Source organism: Gallus gallus, chromosome 18, assembly GCF_016699485.2.
Source record: "Gallus gallus isolate bGalGal1 chromosome 18, bGalGal1.mat.broiler.GRCg7b, whole genome shotgun sequence".
NCBI lineage: Eukaryota > Metazoa > Chordata > Aves > Galliformes > Phasianidae > Gallus > Gallus gallus.
The window spans coordinates 3,756,667-3,774,196 of NC_052549.1; the positions used below are offsets into that span (position 1 = coordinate 3,756,667).

The 17,530-nt window shown below is 36.3% G+C and overlaps 1 protein-coding gene and 1 long non-coding RNA gene across 40 annotated transcripts in view; one reads left to right on the forward strand and one right to left on the reverse strand.

Annotated features, from left to right (window-relative positions):
- The window catches only part of B3GNTL1 (UDP-GlcNAc:betaGal beta-1,3-N-acetylglucosaminyltransferase like 1), a 111,485-nt gene that overhangs the window by 9,638 nt on the left and 84,317 nt on the right, over positions 1-17,530 (forward strand). For 37 of the 39 annotated variants that reach the window (XR_005840673.2, XR_005840676.2, XR_005840674.2 and 34 more), the window contains one exon: positions 5,748-5,813. Coding sequence is in view for 14 of the 39 variants with exons in the window: in XM_040649630.2 (XP_040505564.1) it covers positions 5,748-5,813 (66 nt within the window). In the remaining 25 variants the exon portion in view is untranslated. Of the gene's footprint in view, positions 1-5,747; positions 5,814-14,924; positions 14,944-15,172; positions 15,219-17,530 lie in introns of those variants that run through there. The other 2 variants (XM_040649632.2, XM_025141814.3) reach the window with 2 other exon arrangements.
- Positions 1,392-17,522, reverse strand: LOC107054736. Its single transcript, XR_001469317.2, has 2 exons — positions 17,340-17,522; positions 1,392-1,518 (listed from the first exon to the last, which is right to left on the reverse strand). It is a non-coding gene; the product is annotated as an uncharacterized LOC107054736 (long non-coding RNA).

Here is a 17,530-nt window from a genome sequence, read left to right on the forward strand (position 1 = left end):
TAATGTTTGTATACCAGTTTATGAAGAGTTAAGCTTTGAAATGCTGTATCTGATACATATTGGTATGTCAGAAAACAAAAACTGAGCGTTCATTGAACACTGGTACTCACAATCATGTATAAAAATCAGTGGGTGTTTGGATACGTCACGCTTATGCACATCAAAGAGAAGTGCTCCGTGTTCAGCACTGAGCGTCAGTGTCTGCTTCCACAACAAATTATTGTGGGGAAATATAAGCATGAAATCCACTGATCTGTTTTTGATTACCTGATTCTCCAAGTAGTAACAATGTGTGGGTATTATAAATTTTGCCATGGTGTATTTTAAGTGATAGCAGGTTTGTTAATATGAATAAATTTGGGATCCGTTTCTTTTCGTTTTGCTTCAGGTAGGCACAATTCCCAGTGCCAGTTTAATCTGCATGAATGGTTCCATAGATTTAACTTTCCTGTGTTGTGTGTCGCTGAGGCTATTTTATGCAATAAGAGAAAAAAGTAGTCCTTAACTTTGATTTGCAAGATTCAGGCACTCTGGGTTTGGGCAGAGACTGTGTTGCATGGAGTACTGTAGGAAGTACCCAGGATGAGTTGTGTACATACTTATGTTGACTGAAGTTAGGTAGAGTCTGCGTATCCACGAGTGATAAATTAGCATGCTGTTTTCTTGTCCCATGGAGCTTCTGATCTTCTGTCTCAAAATCGTGTAAAATAATTTACAGAGGCAAATTGTTGATTATTCTTTTCAGTCCAGGTAGATCTGTTATTGTTTGCAAATCCCTAGTAGTAAGCTAGAAAATGAAGTTATTTAAATGATTTCTGTGAATCTCTTCAGAGTTCTTGATTTATTCACCTTATGGTGTTTATACAGTACTCACCTTTGTGCTCCTGTGTTTTTTTCTACTTGCTGACTGGCTACGCAGGACAAGAATCTGTTACATCTATTATGAAATCCAATCAGCAGTGGTTTTGAATTGCTGCAATATTATTATTAGTATAAGTTTGTTTCAGATAATTAGGACTTACTCAAAGTGATTTGATTGAGAATTTTATGAATTCCAGTATGGATAAGCTTGGAAGAAGCCTTTGTGTTACGCATTTCTGTAACTGCTATTGAGCTAGAGGCTTAAAAATAAAAGTCATTCTGAACTACCAGAAGCCTAATTTTGGTACAAAGAAATAATAAACGATTGACTTCAGTGTTTTTTCTACTCTCTTTCCTTGTGGCAACCATTGTTTGCTGAAAACAGGTCAGAGGAAATAAAATTCATGTGGAAACTGCTACAAGTCTGAAAATTGCTCAATATTTTGACCGTAGTCAAAAAATGTTGTGATCATAGCCAAAACACAGATGTTGCCAGCTGTTTAATAGCTCCGCTTCTACACGCCACCTACCTTCTTCATTTCAGTTACCAATCCAGTGTCAGGCTCCATAGGAAGGAATGCTGACATCAGCTGTTTGGAACGTGTTGCAGTAATGCCAAAGAATTGACCTTCAGATGCAGCAATAATTGCAGGCTTGCTGTAGGTGGATGTGGAAAGAAATGGGCTGTATCAATAGTCTGCATACATTTCATATAGATGGAGAAAAACATTGTGTCTCCTTGTGCATTCATTTCACTTATGCATCTTTGGGAGTACTGGCTCCAGGGAGACGGTCTCGCTTGCCATTCCAGCTGGAGTCAAGCTGCTTGTGTTATGTCTCTCAACACAGATTTGTGAGGACAACAAATTGGGAAGAAATGTGGGGGGAAAAAAGGGTTACAGAGCTCAGAACTGTCAGAATTTGATCAGCCTATTCTAGTATGAAGTGGCAGCTGTTTGACTAATAGCTATTATGGAGTTTTGTTGCTGTAGCTGTTGTTACAGATTTCACTTCTAAACTACTGAGGCCTTTTTCCCACCAGCGAATTAGAAAATGTGAAGATACTTAACAAATTGTTCTTATTGTACTCTCAGAAAATCTTGGTCATGATGACAATAGAATTCACTAATTATGCTAATACATTTCACAGTTACTTTTCCTCCTCTTCAAATTATCTGTGGCTATTTTATCTACCAGTTGCATTTTATCATGATATTAGTTTGTCAGCTCTCTGTAGTGGTTATCATCTTTGCTATAAACATTCAGTCTGTTTTAGCACAGCAGGAGGGTTTTACTGAAAATTCCTTGATTTGAACTGCTGTGTTCATTGACACTCAAATGTACCTATACATCTATAAAAACATGTTTATTTAAAAAGAACGTATTTGCATTAGATCTGGAGAAATGTTTCAGTCTTCCCATTATTTCAGGTTTATTCGCCGCTGGAGGATTCTTGACTGTTTAAGAAGAAATATAAATGTGTCTTTTTATTTGTGAGCTTGGTTTTAAAAAGGAAGTATGTGTTGTACATTTAGCTGGATGTTTTATTTCACTTTCTGCAGTGGAATTAAAAAACTTTCAATGGAAAATTATCAAGTTATCACTGTGGATTTCTGTGTGGTCTAGACGGCCAGCCTGGTTGAAGAGGCCAGTGAATGTTTATCATTTGAATTTACTCAGGATGATTAAAGAAAGACATACTGGAAGCAACAACAGCTTTGATTAATATCCTTTAGCTCAGATTATTGACTTAATTTCCTTTTCTTCAACTAAACATATGAATAAAGTAAAACAAAGCAACTAGCTTAGTGTAAATTGTGCGTGTTTATAATTGTAATTGTGTGTGCCTCTGGATGGAAGGAAAACAGCCCAGCTGATAGCTGTATAATGAGCTTTTCTGATCCTGCAGCATCTGCAAGCGGTGTAGAACTCGATGGGAGTGAGCCAACTTTCTACAGAAGGGATATGTTTGATAGGAATGTGAGCAGTTGGAACGCCTGTCTGACTGAAAGGTGACGGAGATCACAGCCTCCCACTGGCAGAAACACATCTGGGCTTGTTTAGAAATCTCTGCTAGCTTTTCATGTGAAATAAAGTTCTTTTCATTCTCCCATCCTTCAGCAAATTGTTTCCCTACTCAGAATGGACATTGGAGAACAGGAAACATGTTCGTAATCAACAAAATTCATACAAATTCTGGGTTATTTTCAGTGCCTAATGTTGCCTTCTGTTTGTATTGCTGTATTTCTTATTATTTACTTGCTTGGCATTGTTTGGATTGTATGCACCTGTGTATCTATGTAGCTCAAAGTAAATCCACATGTTACATAAGACTTATAAAAATGTTTCTACAAAGTTTGGTGGAGAGTCACTTGAAAGGAGTTTTATTTATTAATTATTTTTTATTTTCCTATCCTATAGCAAAGACATATTTTGTGACTTAACACTGAATATATAATTTATTTTTTATCTTCCCTGCTCACACACACCTAGGAGACAGAAACAGACTAACTAAACCTTGCTTTTTCTGAATGTAGTCTGTTTTTCTAAACAAATTAAATATACTTTTGCAGTTCGGATCTCATTTTTCTGCTATTTTTTGTCTGATATGACATTAGTGGAAAATATCCTGAGAAATGTTGGTTTTATTATTATTTGTGATTATATAATGTACAACTGGATAAAATCTTTGTACATTTAGTTGTCTAATATTAAACTTTTTGAACAAATTGTTTTCCCCCTTGATCCATGAACTCAGGCATAGCAAAACTAAACTTCAGTGCATTTTATGTGTAAAACTATTGATGAATAAATATAGACACTTTTTTTTTCTTTTAAGGATAAAGGTCATTCTGGGTAGGAGTTCAAGCATTAGAGAACAGTAATGCACTTGTTTAAAAAAAAAAAAAAAAGACTTTTTTTCATTTTTTGTGGCCATAGTTTTCCCTTTTAAGCTGGATCGTACAGAATAGTGATGATCTCAACGATAGCCGAAGACCCAGTTCTGTAGTCTTGTTAGTTTTGCCACTAGAGTTTGAATGCCATAGTGTTTTGTTAGGGGGAACAAGACCTTTGCTGTCAAGTTGTCTGCTCGAAAAATCATAACATTGACCTGTTGGTTGAATGGAACATTTGAATTTGGTTTGAATGATTTAAGTCAGGTAAATTATATTTCATCTTTGTGTATGTATGAGTTGTTGAAATGTATCTGTTGTGCTGGATCATATACGTTGGAATATTTTAGCATGAGAGCCTATGTTGTGTACTGTAAGAGACAAAGGTGACCTTGTTCTATGCATTTTAATTCCTTTCTTATGGATGGATTTTGCATTATTGCTTTGTAGGTACTTAACAAGATGACATCTAAGAGTTATAATTAATTCTTAAGGTAGTAAACAAAAGTCACTTTATATTGTGTACGAAAACCACATTTCAATTAAAAAAAATAGCTGTATGCTTAGTTGACAAAGAAATATGATTGTTGTTCTCCTTACAGGGGTTAGGATATATGTTTTGCTGTAACAAGTACTTGATACTTGATACAGTAGATTAGAACACAAAACCCTTTTGTCAAAGTTTTGAAGTAACTGATGTAGAGAGCATTTTCCTCCCTTTATCATAAAGGTTGAAAAATCAGATTTTTCTTTTCCGCTATGTTGGCTGTGAGAGATGTTAACCATTCTCATATTTAGTAATAAACTTGTCTTAAATGCAGCATATGGACTAATGCTTTTGACAGTAAATATCTTCCTGCTCTTGCGAACTTGCATGCTGCAAGAATCAGTTTTGATATTGCTTTGTTTTAATTTTACCCTTGATTTGTATTAAATAGTTGGATCTAATTCTGTTACTTTTAACCACCATATAAAAAAGCCGGAGTTGATACTCTGAGGGAAGAAATATAAAACCAAAATGGAAAAGAGTGTAGGTAGAGTAGTCAGGAGACTAAATGTAGGGAGGAAAATTTTTGCTACAATTGGTTATTTTAATATAATAAAGCCATAGTGCAGAAAATATATAATTTTAAAGAGATTTCTCCTGTCTGTTCAAAGAAGGATAGGAAGTTTAAGTTCTTTCAAGGCAACCTATCTTGTCATGTGTAAATAAAGCAGACCTTTATCCTACTAGTGAAAGAAACATAAACCTCAAACTTACATCTAGATAGCGTTTCAAAGCCAAGTCAATACTGATGTGTTTTGTGTGTGTACCTTGGGGTTTTTATTGCTTTTGCTTAGAATTTTGTAATTTCACAAATGCTACTTTTTGTGCTTATAAAATATGTCGTACTGGAAGATCTAGAGACAGAGGGCCTGTACTTAACAACAAAACTACATACAGCCCAGACTGCAAAGAATGCCTACGAAGAAAGAATATGAAGAACGTTTTGAGTTGAGGATGTTATTAGCTGTATGTCTTTTATTGGTGTGTGTACTTTATAAATGCTTTACTACCTGTAGACTGTTGTTCTGCTATATACTCCTCTGTTGGCCTTCTTTCTCACCTAGATATGTACTTTCCTTTTATATATTTTAAGGAAGGCACTGAAAGCTTACTTAGAAAAACTTCAGGGGAATGGTTTTCTATGTATTTTAATCTATTGAGACTGAAGCAAAGTAGCAGTTGAAAATAAGAATGCCTTTTTAAATGTTCTTTCTCATTTTTAGCTCCACTTGCTCATGGGCATTGATGAAGTTAGATGCAAATGTGTTATTTCTGTGTTTGAAAGAAACCAAGCAGTGGTCACAGTGACTTTCATATTTGTTCCATTTGTATGTCTGAGTACAAACTAGTAAAATGATGTTAATTTAACAGCATATTCTAATGTGTGTCTGAATACTGTACTGTGACCCTTCTTATATTCAGTAACAGTGTGCTATTTATTTCAGGATGATGTGATGATGCCACAGCGGGTTAGACTGCAGCATGAAGCTGCCATTCAACACCCAAACAGTGTGAGTACTTTCTTGTGTATTTTTGTGCTTTTCTTTTACAGAATGCTGGACATGTCTTTAAAAGGATATGAAAATTTTGCAGTAGGGCTGGTGGAGGCAAAGCAATACCCAGTGTATTCTTTTCCTTAACTTTTAATCCTTGCACTGAACTGTAACTTTGAACTTCTGCTTGTTTTTGTTGTTTGGTAAATCAAACGTTATTATGGCAGTGATACTCTTTTCCTAGTGTATGTAACTTTGAAAAAGGAGAATGGCTTTTTTTGTATGACCCTACTATGTAATGTGAAACATTACCAAAAAAAAATTGGCTACAGGTACGGTTTAACTATTTTAAATGTTTAAGAAACTATGAGGAATGTATGGGTTGTTATCCTCAATAAGCTAGCCTACAGTTAAATTGATGTTTTTTCCTATGACTGACTGCAAAAGAAAATGTTAGATAGAATGCCATTTTATTCTTGTGAAATGAACACTCAAAAATGATCTTTGAGTTACAACTGGCTTATGACCTGTGTGGTTTTGATATTAAATCAATTTCTGTTGTAAGGACCCTTGGAGGGAATTTGTGTATTATGTTCTTCTTACCTGAAAATAATAAAAATGATTTTCAGTACCAATTACTTCATTTGTTGATGCTACTGACATAAATTCCCTTATAAACTTGAAGTCTGAGTTTGTATCCCTGTCAACAATGTTTGGCAAAAATTGGCATCAGTGAAGAAAATTTCATGAGAAAATGCCAGATATTAAGGCAGCGTGCAAGACATTTCTGGTAAAGAAAGGTCATTTGACCCCTGTCAGGAAGGCATTTTCTGCAGCTCTCATGACAGAACAGGCAGTTTTCAGGTTATCACTGTCTGGGAATTAAAAGTCTTTCAAACATTTTTTCCCAGCCACACTTACTTCAAAGTAGAGATTACTGTGGTTGTTCCAGCTAAGAAATGCCTGCCAAACAACCTGCTGGTTAGTGGTGGGATGTGTACCTGCTCATTGGAACACCTGTGTTGGGTCTCTTATGAAATCTGATAACCCTTACGATGTAATTTATGAAATTATAGTTTTAGTAGCACCTGAGAAGCAGTTAACCTTGTTCTTACTATGAACATAATAAAAAAATACATGGAAGGTTGTTTTTGTTCTGATATGAATCAGTTAATTTACTTCTGTAGTGAAATGCCAAAAAACTGGAGAGACAAGTTGATCCAGTTGTTCTGTGGAAACTGGTGTTAAGAGCTGTCGTATTTCTTGCTTGTATGACTTGTGTATGCATATACTGAGACTTTTTTAATTAGACTAATTTCAGCTAGGCAATTTGTGGTCTATTTAGAAAACACTTCAACGGTTTTGTTTATATTGTTATAGTTTAGTACCTAACAACATTCAGTATGAGCTGTTAAATGGGAATCAAGTAGCTCGTAAATGAGTGTATGAATAGACTGGAGAGTGTCTTCATGATATGTTTTAAGTAACACAGACTTGTTCTTTGCATGCTCTCAGCTAATCTAAAGTTATGGTCCTGTTTTAAGATGGCATTATTTGTTTATTTCCAAAGCTTACTAAAGTGGTAAGCTTAAACCTTAATGAAATGGATAAGACGTATATGCTCCTTGTACAGCAGCCTATCTTATGCATTTCTCTCTCAACTTTCTACTAAATCAGAGGATTTTTGTGCAGCTTTGTAGGCAATGACCTTCTTTCTTTTTTGCTTTAAACTTCTGTTGTTTTTTATTTTGTTTTTTCCTACCTTATATAATATTTAAATGTAAATATTTTCCTGTTTTGTGTTCTTGAACCCTAAGGCAGCAAAAATAAATACATTTGAATCACATGGTACACATTTTCTGTGTTATAGGTATAGAAAATGTTTGTAATACCTATGTGAAGAATACGTTCTGCATTAATACTGTGTTTTCCAGAATTTTAGTTCAAAGACTTGAAAGAAAAATGAGAACACCTCCAGCTGTTTCTACTGAGCACATCAGTGTGGTCCAAGGACCCCTGATAGTTCTGATGTAGCTTCAGCTACCTTGAGAAAAGACGTGAGAATATTCTATCCACAAATGTACTGACTATAAGTATAGACTGCCTTCCCCTGACTTGAACTTTGGTCAATAAACAGTGGCACCAAAAATGTCAGATGCCTTTGCAATGAATCCCCAACCAGCTGTTCTTCAAAGAAAGTGGTGTCTCTTGGCTTGCCCCAGGATCAGGTAGCAGAATGATGCTGCAGCAGCCCCTAGCTTTATCAGTCCATTTCCTGTATTGGGGACTACATAATCATGCTTCTAAAAAGACAGAACAAAAGTTCCTCTCTACTCTCTCAAGCTATTCTTATCTTCAGAACTTAAAAAAAAAAAAATATGACAGAGATGTCCTGTTGTTGGAAACATTTACATTGGGGGATTTTTGGATCTGAAAATGCAAATTACTAATACATTATGGTTTTATTAAATGCAGCTTTCTAGAACCACTATCATCCTGAGCTCTGGTGAATATATGAATATATCATAGTATGTCAAAGTTCTGTTGACAGAGTTTCTATAAACAGAAGACTCTCAGAGGATAGAAGTTGTGGAGACTTTGCATATTTCTACTACAAGTCTTAAACTCTGTCTCAGAATAAATACCTACCCTTTTGCAGGTTGGCAACTAAAGGGCATTGTACTGGCTACTGATCATATAATAGCTACCAACTTACAGCACTACCTATGCATTTAGGTTATGCAGCATGTGCCTTCAAATTGCCTATCAAATCTTGCATAGGTGTTTGTTTATCCCCAGAAACAGTATCTATTCCATTTATTGACCTTATTCCATTTATCCAGGATTACTGTCACAAGTCATATATGCTCACTAGTGAGTCAGAAGATCCAGATTATATTTTCTTCAGTTCTGAGAAATTCAAGCCATCATACCTTATTTTACTTAGTGTTCTTCTGGAGAAAGTCCAACTCTGGGTACATTCTAGTGTTCCCTTAAATAAAGCTTCTGAGTTTGGAGTAGCTGAAGAAATGTGCTCTTCCAATATGCTTGTCCAAACCACACACACATGCATATGGATATAAAGGATGTGTTGGAAAAGTTTTCCAGAAAATTCTTCATCCACGAGATGCATAGGTACCTGGAATGCTTTGCCAAGCTACTGTGGCACTTGGAGAACTCTTCCAGTGTTTTGATTTTCCTAAGCATTCTGTATAGTGGAAGGAGTAAAGGGATGCTAAAATCAGATGTGCTGTTCACGCTCAAAATCCACTGACCTTCTCATCTGTCATAGGGCCAAACTAGATGTTTTTCAAGCAGTGTACTATCATCTTAGCGTGGTGAGGTGTTGACCTTACTCCTCACCACTGTTTTTTTGAGTATATGTGTACCCCCACACTATGTCTGTGCTCTTCCTGACCGTCTCCTATGTCTCCTCAATAGCTGGCATTACAATGTAGGCAGAGGAAATAAAGTTATTTCCTTTTCACTAGCAGATTGAGCAGTGAATCTGTACCAGTGTCAGAGCAAAAGCCTTTCTTGTTTTAAAAAAGACTGCTAGCCTCTTTCTCAAACATGTACATACTTAGGCATGTGAGAGAAAATTCAGTATACCGTTTGTATCTTCTCAGTGAGAAGTCCTCACTGTTTTGCATTTCTAAAGCAAATATTTGGCATATGCTGTAGCTTGGATTGAGATCAGTATCTGTAATGGCTAAGGCAATTTTCACCTGCAGCATGATCTGAATCTGTTAAACCACTGACTAAATTGTATGCATCTTTGATGGTTAATGTGACCTGAAGGTGGTGGATTGGACTGAGTGAACGGGGACAATTTATGACATACTATGAGTTCACAGACCTGCTCATCTGCCTCTGGGTAAAGAAATGCTGTGCAGACAATGAAAGAATCAGAGAAATGAACAAGCGAATGAGGTACCTGAGCTTGGTCCTCTTTTTTAGGCACAACTCCAGGCCACAGCATTGTATGTCTTCTTCCCCATCCCCTTTGAATGTCAGAAATTAATTCAACTTAGAAATGAAGTCTTTTTTCTCCTCTTTAAATGTTTTTTTTTCCATTTTTTTCTTTGGTCAGGCATGTACCTTTCCTGATATTGAAAGTTATATTCTAACAGATAAAGTTTTTGTATTGTTGTATATTCTGCTCTCCTGGGCTTGTTGCACATTTCTATTACATGCTAGAAAGACTGTTTTTTTCCCTTCCCCATTTTCTTTATCTAATCCTTATTTAGCTGTGCATCTGGTTGGACGTCACTAACTTGAATGTTCTTGCAGCAGATAAAAACAATCACTTCATTTTCTTTTGTGCCTAAAAGGATCTGCTTTCATTGATTGTATCAGTCCTTTTAGCTTCTACCTTTTTCATTTAAACTGATGTCTGAAATTGCAAGACTTTCTTAGGAGCAGAGAAGTGTACAATAAAATGAGTAGATCATCTCTTTTAAGTATAATTGAAACAAATAGTTTTAGCTGTAGATAATAATGTGAAATTTTAAGATCAGCATTCTGTTTGTTTTTATGGTTGTCATGATAATGAGATCTGATTCTTTGTCAAAATACCTAAAGGATTACAATGTTTCAACTATTCTTTTGCATTAGTAAGAGATGGGGTTTTTATATGTCAATCCATGAGGGCATTGGGAATGGCTTAAAAAATACCGAAGGTTGCTTTGTTCTGATTGCAACAAGATAAATAGGCATTCGTGTATGATCTGTTGGAGAGTCGCATGTGTCCAGATGTAGCTCTTCTCCTTGGAAGGAGGGTGGTACTTCTAGGCAGTTTGGAACGGTGTCCGCACACATTCTTGCTTATCAGAGCAGCTCTGTAAGTCAGAGTGTGCTCTGATTGTTCAGTACACAAATAGAACACTATATGTAAATAGTGTGTTTTAAGTGGCTTTGCTTTGCGGAATAGTTAAGACATGTTCTCATCTATCTCATGTCAGGTACACCCTATACGTTTTATTCTTAAAATAGTCTTCTGTCACCAAGCACCAATTGCAGTTGAGAAGCTCTAAATCTCAGATGGATTTTCATATACTTGCACATTGTATTATTTTTTCCCCCTATACCAGAAACTGTGAAAATATAACTGCAGTGGTGCAGCAAACCAATTCTACAAGACTTAAGTAAACTTGTTAGGAAGTGACCTGAAGTCTAAATGTGCTCATGAACTGTTCAGTTTATTTGGATCACGTATGACACTACACAGTGAAAACTTGTGCTGTTTTAGTGCTAAATCTTTGTGGGGTGAGTTTAGCAGAGGGCAGCTTTCCTCAGATAAGAGCTCCATAGCTATGACTATAGGAGTGCTGAACCTGAGCTAGTATTTTCTACACTACAACTCTACTGGCACTGCTTATATCTGCTCTCACAGTGGCTTCACAACTTCTGGTCAGCCTGGAATGTTGGCAGACTTTTTTTATTTAACCTATAATAGATCATATAGACTTATTGTCAGGAGCTTTAGGCTAGGTGTTGTTCAACTGAAGTAGCATGATGCAATGGACAAGGACTTCAGTCAGGAAGAAAAAGAAGCAGATTTGTCTCCGGAGTTGTCTCACCATTCCTCATCTACTCCGTTCTGTAGTCTCAGCCTCTTTATTCCTGAGAGATGATTGCCTTTTCTCTACTTAAATTAGTGTTTTAGTCAGAGCTATAAAAAGAGGTAAGTAGGATCTTGTATGTAATTTTGCAGGTGTGAAAAGATAATTAGCATATGTGAAGCTTCACTAAACTGTCATTAAACATAATTACATAATGTTGAAATACTACCTCTCTAGTGTGATAGAAAAGCCCCTCTATTTAAATTCCATCCTTCCTCTGTAACAAGTTAATGGTTGGTGGTAATCTCTCATTGTGTCATGTCTTCTACTGGAGTCCAGGCTTTAGCAATCTCCTTTTCATTGTTTCATCTTCCACTTGTTGCAGGTAGTTTAGCAGATTATTCTTTGATAAATACTTTTATTTTGGACATAAACATGATTAAGATCTTAATCGTGTAGAGAATGAGTAATCTTTGTTTTCCCTTGGTTAATTTGCATCAGCTCTTCTGTCTCTCTTACTCAGCAGATTTAGGGACAGATCAGTGTGTGTTGCCCAGACATGTCTGAGCAAGCAGTGCATATAGAGTTTAGCTTTAATATAAGCTTGAGTTCACCTAACAACTAACAGAGAGAAATGAATTGAGAACTGGCATGTCTCAGTGCATAGGTGAATAGATCAAATTTGTTTGCTTAACCCTCTTAGTAGGAATTTGCCCCACTAAATGGGCTTAAGTAGATTTGAGGTGTCTGGTTCCTCTTTGGTGTGAACAGAGGGGGAAATGAAACTGTACTCCTGAGGTGATTAACTACAGTTGTCAGTTGTCTAAAATCAGTTCATTTTTTATGCAGAAGGAAAAAAAGTGTACAGAAAAAAAAATATTTTCATGAACCACTGCAAGAAATCTGTTTATTAGAACTTTATTACTGCATACTGAGTTGCACTTTTTTGCACTGCCTGTAACTTTTTTGATCAGCTTGTGGAAAGTTTAACTCCAAATAAAACTATCCAGTATCAATACTTAAAAATACATACCCATAAAAATATATATCGATGACTTTGGCAAAATGTTAATGGAGGTTTTTAAAGATTACCTATAGTATTTCGGTAATCTTTTCTGTTATGAAGGGTGGAAGACTAGAGCAGCAGTTGGAAGATTTTCTTCTGCAGCACTGGAGTATATTTAAGAAAAGAAAATAGGATTTATTTTTCTGCACGAAAGAATATGGAAATTCTTTCTTTGAATTTCCATATTCCATATAATACTCTCTGACAATGAGAGTATTATTTTTAGGGTGGTTTTCATTAATTGGGCCTTTCCACATGTATCACCCAGATGCTGGGGTTCAGCTGTGTCTTTGCTTTTTATTAGGCAGCTTCTTAAAGATTTTTTTTTTAAGTAGTGTATTTCATAAAAAAACACAGCACATTTTCAAAGTCACGGTGTCACTTTAAGGCTGTTCTGCGTTTTGCCAAATAATCAAAATGAGAAACATCCCAACTTGTACTGCTTTGTAATTAAATTTGCTTTTAGTATGGCCTCCACATGTCAATAAACCCATCAAATGGTTGCTGTTACTGGAGTTTAATATTAATGAAGGTCTGACTGCTGTGTAGACTTTCAGCATATTTCATTTTTAAAACAGACTCGAAGTATGAAACATTTGAAAAGCAAAATCCCCTACTCATCATGTTAGGTATTTAATTGCGGTAATAATTATTAATCCAATCACACTTTGTGGAGCTACTTGTCCAAATTGGTTTTAAAATTGAAATTGTGCAAACACTGCTCTTTATGAGTGTTCCTAAGCTTTATGCAACGAACTGGTTGTATAAATGCTTTGTCAACATCCAAAGTGTTTACTTAATTTGCATCAAATTTAGATTACATGCGCAGTAGCCATGCTATAGAGGCTGAGCCCTTAGATCTTGTTTATCCCTGCATGGCAGATTTTGAATGAGCCCTTCTGAGGCCTGGTGCTGTTTCCTGCCTAAGCTAGTCATCAAAAATATTGGGGCTTACTCATTCACCTTCAAAATAGGACTTTGGGAACTGCTTTAATTTGCATTCTGAGATAATTTAATGTAGTCTGAAGTTTCATACTTCCCTGTTCAGACTTGTAGTATTCCTTCAGTGATACTTAAGTTTTTCCAGAATGTGCTAGTTCATGAATCCATATGTATGGCAGCATTCTTTTTAAACGTGCTATGCAATGCTTGGCTGTACTCATTCTGATTGCAGTTCATTGATTTCTTGGGTTTTATACAAATTCATTAAAGTAAATTCACACTTTCTTGATTTTTAATTGCTCTTTTTTAAGCATTGGAAAAAAAGCTTGTAACATCCTATTGTGGACTTTGAACGTGAACTGATGCCAGAAAGAAAGTTAATAATGGCCTAAGGAACTTCACTGGGGAGTCAGCACTGTCAACATACTTTATAATTTTTGAAGATACTTTACATACACTTCTTGTATTTTGATACCTAATGCAAACCACCTCACAGACATCACGTGTGTTGAAGAATAATTGCTTCCTCCATTGGAAACGGAGAGGAAGAAAACAAAGGAAATATTTTACCACCTTCTTTCCTGAGTATTCCATATTGGAAAGATTTTAACCGCATAAAAGCATTCTTGTCATTTATTTTTCATTTTGATTATGCTACATAATGGTCACAAGATCCTTCTTAAAGCCACTAGTATCTTTAATCATTGCATCATTCTACTGCATTATAATCAAAAGGTCATAGGCCACCAGACAAATTTACTGTAAGATCTACTTAAGGAAGATCTTTTAGTGCTTGTAATATCAGCTTTAAGTCTTGCTCCTAGTAAGATCAAAATGCAGAAATGCTGATGGTTGTATAAATATCTAGACTCTATCTTTTCCTGTGCCACGTTAGATTCTTCTACAGCGGAGCAGATATTTTAGTTATTGTGATGACCATGTGCTTGTCTGGGAACTTGATGCAAAGTCTGCTCAATAAATAGATATGTTTTGTAAATCCCTCATCTTTTGAGTAGCATGGAATTTTTTTGGACTAATTATTTTGTCTCAATGTACAATTTTTCTTGAGTTTAAAAGAAAGATTGTAACATTAGCTATAAGAATTCACTTGTCATGAAATAGAATTATCATAAGAAACTTGGTTAAATGGCAGTCAAATCAAGCCTAAGCATTAGTGATTGTTATTGATGCTATTTCACTTCTCTTGCAGTTATTTTGTGGACAGATTCTTACGTGGCTCTATCACAATTTGATGGAAATACCATCCAGCAATATCCTAAATATATTACATCCCATTATATTTTTTAAAATATGGATTTTAGATATAATTAGAGCTTTAATCACTTTCTCCAAGTAAGAATAGTAAAAAAAAGAGAACTGGAAATGGAGCTGATAAACTTTTTCAAGACAACTGTGCTTCCCTGCTCCAGTACTCTGAAACAGAAATAGATTTAAGCATATAATTCCTAATATTGTTTAACTTTTAATTCTTCCTTTTTTAGTCTTGTAGATGATTCAGTGAACTGTGCAAGGTGACAAAACTAAGATGCAGAGAAGAATTTATGAAATCATTCTGGTAGGATTTTTGGCCTTCAGAATTTAAAAGTTGTAAGGAATGGAATGATGGTTAGGCTGTGTAGTGGAAATGCTGAGTCACGGCCTAAAACAGTGGTTGAGCACCTGGTGGGAAGGCAGGGCCAAGCCAGGGGAGTTCGGGTGCATGCAATGTACCTGAGTGACTGGAACAGGTGGAGCCAGGATGCAGCCCTTCCCAGACCTCATTTAAGGGTCAGCAGTGGAGGTGAGGGTATCTCTTGTTGGAGATTCCTGTCTACCTGAGCCTTTCCAAAGGTAAGCAGCAATTTTCCTTTGTTTCTACATCTGTGGCTGCTGTATTTGGGCCCATTCTCATTTGCTGTAGCCAAAGGCTTTGTGCTACCCTGCTATTATCATCCCATTATAGCATTACACGCTGCTAGCCCAGAATATGATTTTACAAGTCATATGATGCTGGTATGTGATCCTTGCTATGCTTCTATGACTTCTAGAAGACCTGGATTCACTCATACAATCTTAGACCTTTAATTAGGAGCCTAGTTGTTCTAGGCTGCTTGTATGAACAAAATGGGCATCTCCAAATAGCTTTTTAGATTTTATAATGAATGAATGTTAAGTCCTTGTGATTGTCGGTTTGTATATTGTGTCTATATACACATACACACAAATGCCTGCATATATATGCATTAATATAACGAACACTGGATTCATAATACCTTGTAATTTGTGCATCTGTTTGTCCAGTTTCCATTTGTTATAACACTAGAATGGAAAAAGGTTAAAATTGGCGAGTGATTAATTTTGCATCCTCATGTCCTCTATGGTACAACAGGAGCATTCTGATCCATAGATTCTGTGCTGAACAATAAAGATTCTTTGTGCTATAGGAAGTTGTAGCTATTTTAAAAAAAAGAAAAGCCACATCTACAGAAAATGTGTCACTTTTAATTACTGTCAACTCATTTAATCTCTACTTCCTCTCACCCACTTCTTTTTCCATTCATATGTGCAAGGGAAAACAAAACACTAAAATGGTGAAAATATGAAGCCTCTCTATCTGGATATTGTATTTAAAAACAAATACTAGTGAAAAGTTGGGACAAGTTATGGCATGTAATGCCTGTTGTTGCTGCTAGGGATAGAACACTGAAATTTATACATATCAGATATGCCTGAAATACTCTTGTATTTCAGTGGAACAATTTTGTAACTCACAGAACAGTGAGTACATGTACTCATAGTACAATTTTGTAACCCATGCAATAATTCTATCTAGTTCCTCTGAATGTCATTAGAGCCCTGAATCTTGTATTGATGAACAAGTGGCTGGGTGTGCTCATTGGATTTGTATGTTATGGCTAACGCTGTGTACTGTGACCAATTTGGAGCATCTGTTTCACAGAGAAGCCACTGTTTTAATTGCTAGTATTTTTGTACGGGTTTTGATAGTCTTGTAGTGCTCCAAGTACTGGTACTTATATAGATGTGTATACATATATTTTATATTTATATACTTCTAATTGCTGGTATTTTTGTACTGGTTTTTGATAGTTTTATAGTGCTCTAAGTCCTAAATGCTGTTCAAATTTAATGGCATAAGACACATCTGTGACTAATTCTGATTTTTTTTTAGTTAGATATGCTTTATTAAAGTCTCTCCTAATCATCTGAGGTGGCAAAGTTATTAGAGAAGAGAGATTCAGATGTTGAATGTGGACATACTGTCATTATATAGGATATCATCTTAGGATATTTGAGGCTATCTAGGCAGGACTAATAGATACTACAGGTCTGGTCCTTCTGTGAAGTAGGAGCTGCAGCTGGGGAGGGTCATAGGGTGCTGTATAGAATCATAGAATCACAAGGTTGGAAAGGACCTGCAAGATCATCCAGTCCAACTATCCTTCCATTACCATTGCTACCACAAACCACTAAACCACATCTCGTAGCTCCTCATCCAGGTGCCTATTGAACACTACCAGGGATGGCAACTCCACCACCTCCCTGGGCAGGCCATTCCAGCACCTGACCACCCTCTGAAAGAAAAAGTTTTTCCTTATGTCTAACCTAAACCTCCTCTGGTACAACTTGTGGCCATTTCCTCAAGACCTATTTGTTGCCTGGGATAAGAGGCCAAACCCCTCCTCATCACAACCTCCCTTCAGAAAGTTGTGAGAGCACAATGAGTCTCCTCTGAGCCTTCTCTTCTCCAGACTGACTATACTCTCATTTGGCCACTCTTTCCCTTAAGAGTCTTTTATTTACTTGTTTGGCATTTTAGAGTATGGATTTGTTGGTAGTTGTAGCAATTTGGGCAGATCAGTACAACGTGAAAGGCATTATAACAGAGGTTTGATGATGGAAGGACTACCATGATAGAAAGGTGCTATAAAGGAAGGGAAGAAGAGTACTCACCCATATCAGAAGATTCTAGGTTTGTAGGGGAGAGATTCACCAAGGAGGGATCTCTAGAAAGAAATCTTTCTCTAGTTTCAGTCAGCCCTTAAATGAAGTCTAAGAGAGGTGTAGCCAGGCTGCACCCCCTCCTGTCTCACATGTGAATTGCCTTCACCTGTGCTCCCAGGGCTGACCGGGTCTTTTCCCCA